Source organism: Periplaneta americana, chromosome 16 (assembly GCF_040183065.1).
Source record: "Periplaneta americana isolate PAMFEO1 chromosome 16, P.americana_PAMFEO1_priV1, whole genome shotgun sequence".
NCBI classification, from domain to species: Eukaryota; Metazoa; Arthropoda; class Insecta; order Blattodea; family Blattidae; genus Periplaneta; species Periplaneta americana.
The window spans coordinates 54,705,734-54,721,117 of NC_091132.1; the positions used below are offsets into that span (position 1 = coordinate 54,705,734).

General features: G+C 35.3%; 1 protein-coding gene across 1 annotated transcript in view; it reads left to right on the forward strand.

Annotated features, from left to right (window-relative positions):
* Positions 1 to 781: 781 nt before the first annotated feature.
* elgi (E3 ubiquitin-protein ligase NRDP1 elgi) overlaps positions 782 to 15,384 on the forward strand; it is a 43,400-nt gene continuing 28,797 nt past the window's right edge. The window contains exons 1-4 of the mRNA XM_069849165.1: positions 782 to 1,272; positions 8,212 to 8,312; positions 12,889 to 13,031; positions 14,896 to 15,184. Coding sequence (XP_069705266.1) covers positions 8,223 to 8,312; positions 12,889 to 13,031; positions 14,896 to 15,184 — 522 coding nt within the window. The 5' untranslated portion in view covers positions 782 to 1,272; positions 8,212 to 8,222. The remainder of the gene's footprint in view (positions 1,273 to 8,211; positions 8,313 to 12,888; positions 13,032 to 14,895; positions 15,185 to 15,384) is intronic.

The window sequence follows — 15,384 nt, forward strand, 5'->3', positions numbered from 1 at the left end:
TGCTCAATTAAGACTGTAGCCTGGTTCGTTACGAATCGTCTGAAACAATTGCGAATGTTCTATCGTCTCGCATTCTCCAATCACACTGTCTCGGCTGCCGTGCGACCCGCCAATTCGTGCCTCAACTTCCCCGCTCCTGCGTATTGCTAGATGACGTCGTCTGCTCAAGCTCAGGTCACGTTGGGTACATTGATCCTTTGATTGCTCTATACTATATATAACGTCTTTGTTAGACTGTCGATAGTCGTTTACTTCATTGAAATATGTCGTGTAGTTTAGAAATTATAGGTGCGACAAATTTACCTGAAAATATGTCGGTCGACTTTCTGGGATTGCAACCTAATACTTACAGGACTAAAGTCATAGACGCATTCATGTAAATAAGGACTCTGTCCTTTGTTGAGGGCTCCAGACAAAATCTGTCGACCATTTCTGGCCTACATCAACATTTGGAAGTAGCACGATGGACTTTTATCAGTGACGTAATTGGACGTAGATTTGTTCTATTCCGCACTCATTTTATCCATACTATAGCATCTGCAAATAATGTTAAAATTTTGCGCAATGATCTTGGTCAATAGGTACCAAAGACGTTTTATAGTTTAACAGCGCCACAGCGTTTACAAACTTAAATAATAATTATTTATCTAATTATTAGATCATCATCGCCAAAGATGATATGCTGATACATATTTTCACAAACCACCGCCAGAGTACAGTATATGAAAATTCTCTATCCTTGTTTTACGTAAGTTTTCCTATATCTTGTTCCTCATTCGTTCTCATAGCTAGCGAGTGCAGCGAGCTCGTTCGGCTTGTTCAGCGTTGTATTACAGAATTAGAGCAGTTGTAAGAGAAAATGTAGCAAAGTGTCATGTAATTTATGAATGTAACTGCTGTTGGTACAGGTTTAGTAAAAATATAAAACATTCGTTGATTAAAGATTCCGTAAAAAAAACTTGTAGGGAAAATATGATTGTGAACTCTAAAATTGATTTAGTGACTGTTGCACACAATGTAAAACTGTGTTACATGCCATAGCAAAGTTGACAGTGATCCAATGATCTTTAACGATGCGAGAGAGAACCAGTAGATAGCGCACAATGGATAGCAAAATCTCTTCATTGTTAACAGAGAAAGTGCACAAATACCATGCCTTTCCAACGTTTTGTTATATTTAAGAATCCTGTACTCGTTAAACGAAATATTTTCGCCCTAACGTAACAGTCTTCTCAAGTTAAATGAAACAATCTGTCACTTAATACAGAACACGTAAGTAGATTAACGTACTTGTTTTTGTATTGAACGTTCTAGTTTGTTATTGGTAAGATTTCAAATATTACTACTGAATACTGCGAGAAAGACGTTCAATTAATTGCAATATCGTATTCGAATATATAACACAGCTATTCAGAAATGAGCAAGAACTGGTGAAAAGTAGGTTTTCCATAGTTACATGTATTTAAACAGAAATTTCTACTGAGGCCCTATTACTTCTCTTATCAATATGTTAGGTTATATTTTCACTTTCATATTTATTGAAGTAAGGGTAATCTGGTGTCCCATAATGTCTCGGTAACTACAAAGTCCTCTAAGTTAATTTTTAATGTTATGTTAGGATTTATAGTTGAGTCTAACCTAACCTGTAAGAAATTCGGTGTTTAGTTCTGTTTGAGAGAAGTGTATAGACTAGGCCTACCATCATACAACTTTCTGATATGGTATATATTTAGTTGTCGGTTTAGTTGTTTAGTCAGGCGTAATTGAAAGAATGTCATTCTTAAGAGAAAATGCATTTCTAGGTTAGGTATGGAGAAAAGACTTCTTGCCAGAAATGGTCAGTATTCTACAGACATTGTCATTTGTTAGTCTCCTGAATTCCTCGACTTTGTACACTGGACATATTTTGCTTGATCTATATCATAACGTTCTTAATCCAGTACTGGTAGTTAATTTAAGAATGATAAGTGCATCTTGAAAGCACGATTGACCTACTTACATGCCTAGGTACTGTCAGCAGGTTCGGAAAATATAAATAATTTACCGAACTATTCAAATCGTAATGGAAGTTCATGTTGTGAAGGAGAATTGGCTGGTTATAACAGTATGATCAGAATTTTTGCATATTTTGATGTTGCGGAGTATTATGGTTTTGAGTTTATTATTGACACTATTATTACTTAAATGTCAGCAGCTTCTGAAGAAAATGAAATTCAAAGGCTAAAATTAATACCCCCAAATTTGGAAATAGGAATGTGATATAATGTGTTTCCTTTCTCTCTTACACCCTTTCTGTCTTTAGTAAAATAATGGCAAAGTTTCTATTTCTACGGAAAAAAAATAAATGTCACATGTTGATAGATGAGTCATTCCATGTGAAAATAGCAAATTTAGCCTAAATGCTGTGGCACTTCTTTCAGATCTGTCTGAAATTTTGTGCTTGCAATTTAGTCACAATGTATTACTAAAAATAATACAATTCTAGAACTGAAGTAAGTAGCTCTAAGAAACTAGTCTAACAGTATTTGAACCTGAAATATAGATCTGTCGTCTGAACACAAAACATTGATTATTGATTTCAATGTCTGCTGTAGAAAAATAAAATTAATCAAATTTTTACTTTCAAAATATGTAAGTATTGTGAGGAAAAGGATGCTTTAGGTATAGAAACTCTGTTATTTTATGTCTATTGGAATGAAACGCTGATATTTCCTTGTGTATGGAATTTTCAGACAATTGCTGATACATTCTTGACCTTTTCTTCAGTTTCTGATGCTCCTGCTTGAGTGACAAGTAGGCCTATTTTATGCTGGGATTATTTTCTTCGACAAAATTATACTGGTCTCCTGCTGTAAAAATTTGTTTGTTATGTAACCTTTTCAAGAACTGCTTTGGCTTCAAGCTGCTTCGTTGTGCCACCTACACCTTGAAATGGTCTTTTGCCATGACAGGTGGCAAAGAAATGCCATTCTGCTTCAATCTGAAAATAATTTTTATGATTCACCACATTGCCAAATTTTTTTCTATTTTGTATTGTGTTGCAGCTACATTACTGAAGTAAATTATTTTTTAAAATTGTTATTAATTGCTTTAATGTGAGGGTTTTCTATAGCACATGACACTAAAGAGGTTTTTTTGTCGGAAAAAAAAAAGTGGAAAAATTGTCTAATTTTCAGAGGGAATGTAGTTTGGAACGTGAAGAAATCGTAGGACGTCAGTTGACGTGAAAACATAATTATTAGAAACTAGCTCAAAATTGGAAAGAGTTATTGATCAGTGTAGATAACCTAAAAGTGATTAATTAACACGTCAGTTAAAGAGGTAAAACACTTCAAAATATAATGCAAAATGCACAATTCCCTTCACTTATTATTATGCAAAGCTTACAAAAAGCCTAAGCTAACCTGCCACAGATTCATATATACAATGCATACGAAAAGTCTAAACTAAGTTAATCTAACCTAACCTGTCAAGATTCCCGCACCGAAAACTTAGAAAAATTCATGTTTAAAGTTTCAGTTTCACGTGCTGTAGAAAAGTCTACTTAATGTAATTTATGAAAACTTTCTAAAAGTCATAAAAATGTGTTTGTGATGTGTGACATGCAGTCACTAATAATGCACAAGGCAAAGCTTTTTGGTTGAGATGGAGTTACTAGTTGGTATATAAATATTACGACGGGATGGAGTATAACTTCATCATGATCCAATGATAACCTTCAGTAGTTTTCTGCAAAATCTACTAAAACAGTCTTGAGTTAAAAACTGATCCTCATATCATGCAGTGAAGCTGTGTTACAAGGTGATCCAAATTTTGTCAGCAATAAGGCTATCAATAAATTCTTCCAAAGGTGAAGTAATAATAATTGGTGTTGAGTGATTAGTCATTATCTATTCTTTGTCAACAAATACAACAATACATTACAACTTTACCAATAGTGGCTCATGAACTGCTTCAGGACTGGTGTATTGTCACATGTTTTGCTTATCACATTATCAGTCCATTTGGTTAAAATATCCTTTGCATTAAATCCCTTTGGTAGATTTTCACCTTGAACCATGAGGTTTACATTTTGGTGAATAATAAATAATAAGCTACATACACACGTAGAATGAGTTCCCTTAGCACCTGCTGGAGTGCATTATTTTGGACGCAATTCTGCAAATTCTGAAAATCCAATGTTCGCTAATGAATGTTTCTCATAGAATGCAACATTATAGCCTAGGCCTACCTTTGTTTGTTGCAGATCGGACCCACACTGTTTTTCAAATATTGCTTTTAGAGGTTGTTCTTTTTTATGTGTATGCAATGCTGTAGTTGGGCTGGTATGCCATGGCATCTAAAATAAAAACTTGGGGCGTGCTTCCGAACAGGGGCAGCGGCATTTCCTCTAAGGTTAGAGCCCAGTTTAGGTGTGTGTGTATTAATCGAAAATTAGGGGCTAGAAAATATTGAGAATAGACGCATGTTTATACGACTTTTTTTTTATTAATACACACACACCTAAACTGGGCTCTAACCTTAGGGGAAATGCCGCTGCCCCTGTTCAGAAGCGCGCCCCTGAAATAAAAGTAATGGCTGGCATCTCATGATTAACCTATGCTTAAACGCTTGTAAATTCTTTGTTTTATCAAAAGCCATGGTTGTGATCTGTTAATTTCAAGCTTGCAGACTGTCGTGGTATTTCTAATTAATAGGCCCACTAACTTAATGATACAGAACCTCAAGACTGAAGCCTCCAATAATAATAAGTAAAGAGACTCTAAATAAAGATCTAAATATGCAAGTTTAGCTAAAATTACGATGTTTGTTGATTTTGTTCAGAATATGGGAGTAGTCTGTGATGGCATTATTATGAGAGATCTAACAATTTCAGAAGTTTAAAGCATACTGTACTGTTAAGGTCTTTGAATCTATGGTACATTCGCCAGGGTCTTATGATGAGGAGGCATTCTCTGCTTCAAAACTGAAGTTTTCAAAGATACTAAGTTATAAAGCAGGACAAAGAGAGTTGAAATGAACCCTAGTCAATTTTACAGAAACCTGGCAGTAGCTTATCAATTCCAGACATACATCCTACTTACATTCACAATCTAAGATTAGTCATACAAAATGGAAGACAAGTAAAAAAAAAGAGACTGTTGAAAAATTTGACTTGTAAATACAAACATATATAACCTTTAGTGATACATACATCTCAAACTTGTATTCGAACATTTCCATCTTGAAGACAGGTGAAAGAACATCCAGGCCTTCAGGGAATATACTGACTTCAATTCGAAACCACCAGAACTTTGTAGTTTATTATATAATAGATTCTATTTAAATTTTAACTTCAGTATGCGAAGTGTAATGAATAGTATCTGGACTAAGAAAAGGAATACTCTTGTAGTAAAAGAAGTTCTAGGCTTTCGGTCCCAAAAATGTGATGGGCCACCAGTGTTAGCATTTAACCTCATGTCTTATGTGCAATTGTGGCTGCGATCTGGAAGGTGGTCTGCAGAGGCGACTGCAATAACCTTGGAAAAGAAGTGCAGTACAAGTCCGTACGGAGTCTATTCTACCAAGGAGATTTTAACAGTATCCCCTAAATTTTATTTCCAGCACTGTATGCATACATTTAGAGTTCAAGAAACAAGAAGAAAATACCCATTTATATTAAGTAACGTGTGATTAACACGTCTGTCAATTTAAATTAAGATACTACTTTGCCAATACTTTTTGTATGACCCTTTGAGTTGCCATAAAGTGTAATGTACCGAAAATAAATTAAGTTATTCATGAATAATACTTCAGTTTTAAAAATGCATTACAGTTTAGTATAAAACTAGTTCAGTCACTGTCTGCTGGGTCTCATCATATGGCTGTATAAACTGCCTGCTCAGTCGAAGTTATTTTGCCGCTAGGTGGCAGATAGTGCACACCGCTATTAACATTATCTCTAATACTGTGTACACTACCTGCCACTTAACCGGCGACTTATACATAAGCGTGATTGAACAGGCAGTATAAGCAGCCATAGAACGTGATCCAGCAGGCAGTGAGTTCAATATAGCTACGTGTTTACTATCCACAGTCAACAATTTCATTAGATGCGTAAATACATTAATTTTTCTGAATATGCAGCAAACATTTCTCAATACACATCCTATGTAATGCACATTTCAGCCCTTAAATACTTTTACTTGGTTATTTAACGACGCTGTATCAACTACTAGGTTATTTAGCATTGATAGGATTGGTGATGGTGAGGTGAGCCTGAGAATTCGTCATAGATTACCTGACATTTGCCGTATGGTTGGAGAAAACCTCGGAAAAAACTCATCCAGGTATCAGCCCAGGAGGGAATCGAACCCACACCCAAGCACAAACAATAATCACTTGCCAAAGGGGAAAAAACATTATTATTTAAAATGACAATTGTAGGAGCATGATAATAACAAGGACCACAACAATGACAAAGACGAGGACGAATCTTTCATAAAATATAAATGATCAAGGACATAAAAAAAACCTACGCCAGAAATAGACAACAGATAACATTTTGTATTGGTGTATACTTTGGAGTAGGAAGAAAATAGGTCTACACATGCACGACCCGATGTCTTCCTGCCTACGTCGATATCACATGAACCGGGCTGTAGAACTTAACTTTTGACGGCCAAGAGTCGTCTCATTCCTTTTTTAGAGAACTGTACATATCAGCCTGAACCTCAATCAGAGGCACAGTTCACATTATACAAGTAAATACAAAATTTTCTCATGCTAGATTCAGGAAAAATGTACACACTATTTCCTCAGTAGTTGCATTCAGTCTTTAACAGAAAAAGGCCAATGGCAAAACTTGTTTCTGGCAAACTGTCTGTAGTTAATAAAGATTTGTATAATAGGAATTTTGGAATTGTCATGATAATGGGAATATCACAAGAAGTCTGAGTAAGTGAGTTAAGTCTGGTTGCACATTGTTTATTCATGCATGTCCCAACAACTTCTGTATTGTATGTGGTAGATGTGTATGAGAAATCAACAAAAGTTATCACACTCCACTTTCTTAAATTTTAAAGCTGTTGGCAGAAAGAGTAATTAGAATTCACCAAAAACTTTCTTCAGTTATGTAGGTATAGTCGCAATGCTGTTATTCCCGGCGTGACTCCTCCTCTTTGCTTACATCTTAGGAAGTGAAGGCTCTATAAAGTCTAGGTAGGTAGTATCGGTCGCCATTTTTGTTCTTTCGTTGCCGAGCTACCATACGAGGAATCTATTTGCCACACCATTAAACATCATGTAATAGCTCCTATGATAATAAATCAAACATACTGTAATTCAGCAAATAATTGAGCAGCAAATAACGTCTTCGTGTGCTTTCTGCGAACACCAACGAAAGAGCCAAAATGGCGGGCGATTATATTAAGTATTTATCGAGCCTTAAGAAATGAATAATGTCTTCCTCAGCGAATCACAAGACGCACACGTTTAAATGTAGCTGACCTGCAACGCGATTGGCTGCCGGAAATTAGAGCAACGGGACTATAATTGAAACCTTAGTCATTTATTGTACATTCTATGACCATAAACAGATATTTCATATCAACATTGTAACCTATCACAGGAATAATATACTGAAAACCAGCTTCTTGAAACCAAATTTAATAACATTTTAAATAGTGCTGCTGGATCCCCATGCATGCTGCCAAATGAAAACTTGCATGTTTTATAAATCAATCTATTCATGACTATTCGATGTTGGCAAGGACTTCGTGAATAATTGAACATTTTGCCTGCTTCAAAGTACTGTGTATATACCGCAGTTGTGACAACATTTTTCCAGAAATGAAAGTCTGTAACATTTGGCAATCTAGTGTGTGTTAAATATGTAGGACTTAACAAACATATTATGTTGATGGTCTACTTAATTTCATCATAGGTTATACGTTGTTGTAATATACTTGTTATATCAGATTTGTTTTACCAGTTCAGATAAATGCACATATTTCATAGTCAAATGTTAACCACTCTGTTATAACATAAATGTATAATCATATATTATACAGTTAAGATGATTGAGAAGAATTCTCTCACAGTAAAGGAACAATTTTATTCATACATCAGTTTGTAGAGAGATAATCTTAATTCAACATATATAATTGTATTTTTTAAGTAGAAACATTTGAAAGTTAATATTTGTGTCTTTTTCTTTTTTATAAATTTCAGAACTTTACACAATGGGGTTTGAAGTGAATCGCTTTCAAGGTGAAGTTGATGAAGAATTGGTATGCCCTATCTGCTCAGGAGTTTTAGAAGATCCTCTTCAAGTAAGGATACATTGAAGGAGAAGAAATATTTTCTTTGATATTTTGACTAAAACTTGCATCGATTTTAGCTTTTGTCAAAATAGTACTTACATGAAGCAATATAATAAAAATTTGTGTACAATTGCTGTGTTGTAATTTGATATGAAACTGCATATTATTCCTAACACAACTTAGCACTATGACTCTACATACAGTATGTATAGTCACTGGTGCCTTTGCATTAAAGGAGTGGTTGGGGACAGTATTTGGCAGTGGTGTCTGGTGAAATTAAATTTAAATGTTCGCTGCCCTGAAGAGACATGACTTAATCACTTTTTAAAACCAATTTGTGAGTGACATTAATGCAGAATGATCTGTGCACTGAGCACTGAAATAATTTAATTTAAATTTCATTGGAAATATGATATGATATATATTTGTCGTTAAGCACTTACGTCCGTTGAGATGGCACTTCACATATTTTGTATACAGTGCCATCCCACCTTATTACATAGCAAATTTGTGCAAGTCATAACTTACTTCCTTCTCTCTTTCACTTATGTTCTCTTTAAATGTATCTTGTCACCTCTCGTTCACCAGCCTACCTATCTATATTTCCCCACTTCTTCACTACTGACCCCCACACTTATGTCCTCCCTTCACTTCACTTCACTTCCAATTGATATCTTCTTCTTGTATTTCCCCCCACTACTTCCCCCCTACACCAACTTCTTAAATCATAATGTTTCTTTTTTACTCTTCACTTTTATTCTTTCATTACTGCTCCCTGGATCTGTTCCATTTTTCTTCACTTGCCTTGTCGTTGTTTTCCCCTGACTCTGCAACTCACGTACTCGCCTTGGAATCACCTCAAAATGCTGATTGCAGGAATTTTGACGCATTTTTAGAGTTCTGCTACATGTTGATATTTCCTCCTCAGATGACGTCGTAGGCTTCTTTCGATCGCTTAAAGTTGCTTCTTTCCGCATTTCATATCTGTCTGATGAACTCTGTGTCGTGCTAGCCTTGCTATTTTCATGAATGTTGTCCAAGCTGATATCATTACCAATGCTCCTCGACACTAATCCCCTAATTTTCTCCTTCAGGACTCTTCTATTCCTCTCCATTTCTTCCGAATCTACTGCCGGCTCCTTAATGCTTTCGAGACACTCTTCTACACTAAATATCAAATTGTTAATCTTTAATTTGTCTCTACATAGTTTTGCAAACTGACCACTTTTTCCTAGCTTCTTTCAGGAAAGGGACCAAAACCCATCTTCTGCTCCTTACTTCATAACTCCAGTCATTGTCCGTTCTGATAGAAGTGTTCCCTAGCAACCTTCTGTTTCTCACGATTTTATCCTTCGTTGTCATGCTCTTGAATTTCACTAGTATAGGCCTAACTTGATCTGGATTGCGATTTCGATTTCTTCTCCCTATTCTAAATACATCCACAATTTGTCCGTCGCTCAAATCCATTCCAAAACAATCCCAGCACACTCCTATTATCTTCTCGTATGTTTCACCACTATGTTCCTTTTTCATTTCTTCTACTCCAAAAAATATCAACTTCTTTCTCCTCTTTTCCTCCTCTAAATGCTCCCATTTGCTCTTCAAATCTTCATTTTCGTGTTGGATTTCTTCCATCTTCTTCCTCATCTCTGCTATGGTCTCCTTCAATGCTACTAAATCTTGTTTCATTTCAATATGCTCCATTTCACTCCGGCTTTTTTCACTCATTACACAGGTCAATGCCTCTGCTACGCTTACTTCCACTGACTTGCACGGAGCACTGAAAAGCTTAAACTAAAGAGCATAAATTTAATTTAGGAATCCCATTAGTACTGGACTGCACACATCTGTGGTATTTGCAACAAAAAACAATATACCGTATTTACTAGTGTAATTTCCCTCTTTTTTTTTCCTCACAATTTGGAGACGAAAAATCACGGAGGGGAAAATTACGTGATAACTATTAAAATATAGAGAATAATTTCTTCGCAAATAACACCAAACATTTCATGTATTAATCAAACTAATGTTTAATACAAAATAGCTGCATATATACGCACGTACACACACACACAGTAATTATGGAAAATTTTGTGGCTTTTCTTTGTCTTGCTGTATGTCACTTCTAATGGCTTTAATAGCCTGACCTTGATTAATCTCAGATCTTGTTAAATTTCGCGCTTAAAATAGATATTCATATCAAAACTAATTTGTTAATTACATAAAGGAAATGAACGTAGATGTATTTTATATTGCACTACTTTCAACAGATAACAAATCCAAATCATTTTCGTTGTCATCAGAAAATCATAGTTCCCCCCCCCCCCCCCCCCCCCCAGTATAGAAGGAATGAATAAAAGACCTTTGGTTTTCCATGCTTATTTTTTCGATTCTTGGAATTTTCATGAAAGATGCTTCTGAGGGGGAAAGGAGTATTCAATTTTATTTAAAGTAAAAGGGAGAAATTTCGTGAAGAAAATAAAGTTATGAAAAATAAAGAGGAGGGATTATGCGCGTAAATAGGGTAGGCCTATGTGATGTCTATTTAATTTTAGGAATCAAATATCATTGTTTCCGTATTTTCTTTATATCTCGTTTAGAGCAACTCCATGACAAATACAGGTATTGTAATACATACTGGTTTTTCTAGATTGACATGCACTGATCAAATAAATAGAAAACTGATTGAGGTTAGGTCTAGTTTATGTAGAGTATGACAGTAGCTAGAAGTATGATAGAGTAAGTGATTGTTGTCTTGGATTGTGATAAGCTCTTTCTATACTAAACATGATACAAGCTCTTGTATGGCAGACATATACCTATTTAGACCAATTTAGTTTGTGTTTCCAGAAATGCTGACTATCAAGGATTAAATTTGCTAGCCATATTGCCCACAACAAGTAAATGCTGCTGTATCTTATTGTAAGCTTGGAAAGCAATTAAAAGGGAAATGGTAGGATTGCTTCAAGATTTTACTTACTGCCTATTACTCCACTTCCTTATAGAAATATATTCACTCTATCCCACGTCTTTATTGAAGTGTCATATTGACTCTTCGTGTCTGGTACGAGAACAGTATGGTGATACATACACAGTAGTCTTGACTGTAATACAGTAGTGTGCAAATTAATCCGAACAACGTAATTACTTATGCAAAAACACTCAAACAGGATAAAAAAAGGATCCAAGACATACCTCAGTAATCTATGTGGCCTCCCTTGTTCCTAATAACAGCTCTGAGACGATTTGGCATGGATTCCACTAATTTCCCACAAATATTCATTTCTTCATCACGAAACCATACACCAATGTCATCTTCTCCTTTGTAGAACAATCCATTTTTTGCATTCTTCTTTTGCAAATTGACCACAAGTTCTCAATGGGGTTGATGTCGGGTGAGTTGCCTGGCCAGGGGAGTACCTGAATATTCTTCTTGTTGAAGAATTCTGTAGTTTTTCGAGACGTATGGCATGGTGCCAGGTCTTGTTGGAACACACCTCTGCCATCCGGAAATGATTTTTGCAGCTGGGGTACGATTCTGGTTTCCAATAAGTGAATATATTTGTCAGAATTCATCATTCTCTTGATAGGTATTAATGCTCCAGGCCCTTCATGTGTAAAACAACCCCAAAACATTACTTTAGGTGGGTATTTGGGTGCTTGTTGGAGATGAGCTGCTGTTACTTTTTCGGATCCTTTCCGTACATAAGAAACACGGTGGCCGTGGACCTCGAAATGAGACTCATCGGAAAAAAGTACATTCTTCCAGTCATTCACTGTCCAGTGTTGATGTAATTTTGCCCACATTAAGCGTTTTTTGCACATAACAGGGGTTAGCAGTTGCTTCTTAATAGGCTTACGAGCCCTTCGTCCAGTTTCCAAAAGCCTACGCCGCACTGTTGTGACGTGAATATTCGCCCCAGTGGTAGCCATTAACTCGCGGGTTAAGTCGACAGCAGTTAGTCTAGGATTTAATTTACTTTTCCTGACAATTAAATGATCATCTGCAGGTGAAGTCTTCCATTTCTGACCACAGTTTCCTGTTTTCTGGGGTGTGATGGATCCAGTCTCCCTGTATCGTTTTATGATCGAATTAACAGTAGCCAAACCAATGTGACATTCTGCAGCAATTTGCCTCTGTGTCATAGAAGAATGCTCTGCTAATGTTATAATTTTAGACTAATTTTAGACCGTTTTCGTGGAGTTTTATCCATTTGTAAAGACGACAGAATGTACACAGGATTGCAGTATTAAGTCTTCAACACAACTGAAATGCTTATAAGTACAAAACGACAGGCAAAATGTCACATATTATAAAAAAAAATAATGACAGACCTTCAACAATGGAATTACACGTACTACAGACGTCAATTAAAGCGGTATGAGCAGCTGTGAGGCCAACAATGACAGAAAATGTAAAAATATGTCGTGTTCGGATTAATTTGCACGTTACTGTACATACATTATTTTCATTAACCCATTTCTTAAAAATGGAGTTAAAATAGAACTTGATGTTGCACGATCGTAATGTTATATGAAGACTCAGCCTATTCAGAAATTGTCATGCACAACATTTCCTTTGTAGGCTCCTGTCTGCGAGCATGCCTTCTGTAGAGGCTGTATCCAGGAATGGATTTCTAGACAACCGACATGTCCTGTTGACCGGCAAGCAATCACCTCTGCACAGTTGAGGCCAGTACCAAGAATATTAAGAAACTTATTATCAAGGTATATTAATTTATTTTACTCGATGTTGTGATGTGTACCTTCAGAATGTTTAAAATCACAAAACCTTCTATCTCTAAATTCTGAAACTAATGTTTCTAGGATGTCGCAGCATTTATCTGTTATTGAATCTTTTTGAAAGTGACTTCAGACAAGAAAAATGATGAAACTCATTTTCTTCCAGTTACACTTTCCAAACTTTATTTTCATGGAAAAAGATTTCATCACGTTATACATGTCAGCTATGTTCTGATCATATCCTTAAAATCGGCAGTTTAGTTTGTTCAACAGTTCAGAAATATCTGTTATGAATGCCAAATGGTGAAAAATCTTGGAAAGACATTTATATTAATGTGAATAATGGATTACAGATAATTAAAGAGTGGTTTGATTCAAATGATGTTTCGTTAAACACATCCAAAACAACTGTTGTTCCGTTTTTACTAAGGTCCAGTGGTCTTAAATCTCCTCAATCTTCTTTTAGGCTCAAAATTCATCATTCTGATTGTTCTTCTCAAAATTGTGAATGTCCCATATTAATCAAATCCTCAGAAGTTAAGTATTTAGGCATTACAATCGACCAACACTTATGACGGAATAAACATATTATATATTTATGCAATAGATTACGTAAAACAATTTATATCTTTGTTATACTTCGGTCATATTTACCAGTTAATATTTTACGTCTCATTTATTTAGCTTTATTTCAATCCATTCTCCAGTATGGAATTTAGGGTGGGGAAATCCATCTAATTCTAATCTCACTCCACTAATACTTATTCAGAAAAGAATAATTAAAATATTCCTTAAAATAAACCAATTGATTACTCATCTGAGCTTTTGTTCACTGATTTTAATGTTTTTAAAATTAAACAAATTTATTATATGTTGTTGTTATCTAATGCCGGGCTTTGGCAACGAAGCCATTAGCATTCTTGCTCTCCAATATTTCTCTACAAATTTATTATATTGCCTTATTAAACTTCATACATAAAAATCATAATAAATTCAAATATTACCATTATAAATATGGAACTAAAAGATCCGATTTTATACGACTAGAGGAACCAAAGTGTTTTACAAGCACAGCTCTTAGCCATTGTACCTACTTTGGTCCAAAGTTATATAATAAAATAATTGAAAAATACTCAAATTTGGAAAATTTTAGTATCAGAAACTTCAAAAATAGTGTTAGGAATATAATTTTTAAAGAATATATATTAATTTAACATGTATATGTATTTTTTTTTATTGTTATTTAAATTGTTGAAATTGAAATAGAATTTTTAAAGTTAATTTATTCCTATAATTTCTTTTTCTTGACCCATGTTGTGTCAAATAATTATCTTTGTTCGTTTTAAGTATGTGTTTAGATAACTCCCTGAGCACTAGTTTTTACTCCTTCAGGGAGGAATTAAGACTATTTTTGTACATGTTATTTTACTAACAATAAACAATAAACTGTTCAGATAGTACTGGATAACAGAATGAACCACTGCTGACAGTACAGACAATGCTAGAGGAACGGGTTCAGCGTGGATAGGGGTATTGTCATGTGGAACTTATGTCAGAATTCAGGCGCTGTTTCACGAAAGACAATTTTGCGATGTCTGGCCTACAACAAACAGCGTATGAGGTTGCCGTGTCAGTTTGGAGTCAATATGAATGCCTAATAATTTTACATGTGACATCGACATAGTCTCAGTATCATTTGTAAGTGTAAACAGTATTCTCTTTTATTAACGTACAGAATATAAATAAAATGCTCAGGCAATCAGAATATTACACATTTATGTGATGGTGATGATGAAAATGACAGAGGAAACATCTTGTTTCTTAATAATAATGGTTGTCTCTTAAATAGGTTATGCATCACTTGCGACAATGCCAGCTATGGGTGTACATCAGTTATGAAACTGGACTCACTATCATCACATTTAGAGGAATGTGAACATAATCCTAAGCGACCAGTGCCATGTGAACAAGGATGTGGTCTGGTTATTCCTAAAGACGAATTAAAGGACCATAACTGTGTTAGAGAATTGCGTGCCCTAATTCATTCTCAGCAACAAAAAATGGCTGATTTCCAACAAGAGATGGCAGAACAGCGCTTCCAAATCAATGAGCAGAAAAGAGAACTGCAACTCCTGAAGGTATTAGAGTGATGTACTTGTAAATTCTCACTTTACATAGTAGAGCAGAGATGTCAAGCACGGGCATATTGTACCCTCTGACAAGGAGTCTAGAGACCTTTCGCTTATGGAATTGCATGCAGGTATACTCTTAAGAGAGATTCTACATCACTGTTACATCATGTTTCTTCTTCTTCCATCCCTTATGCTGTCAAGTGTCG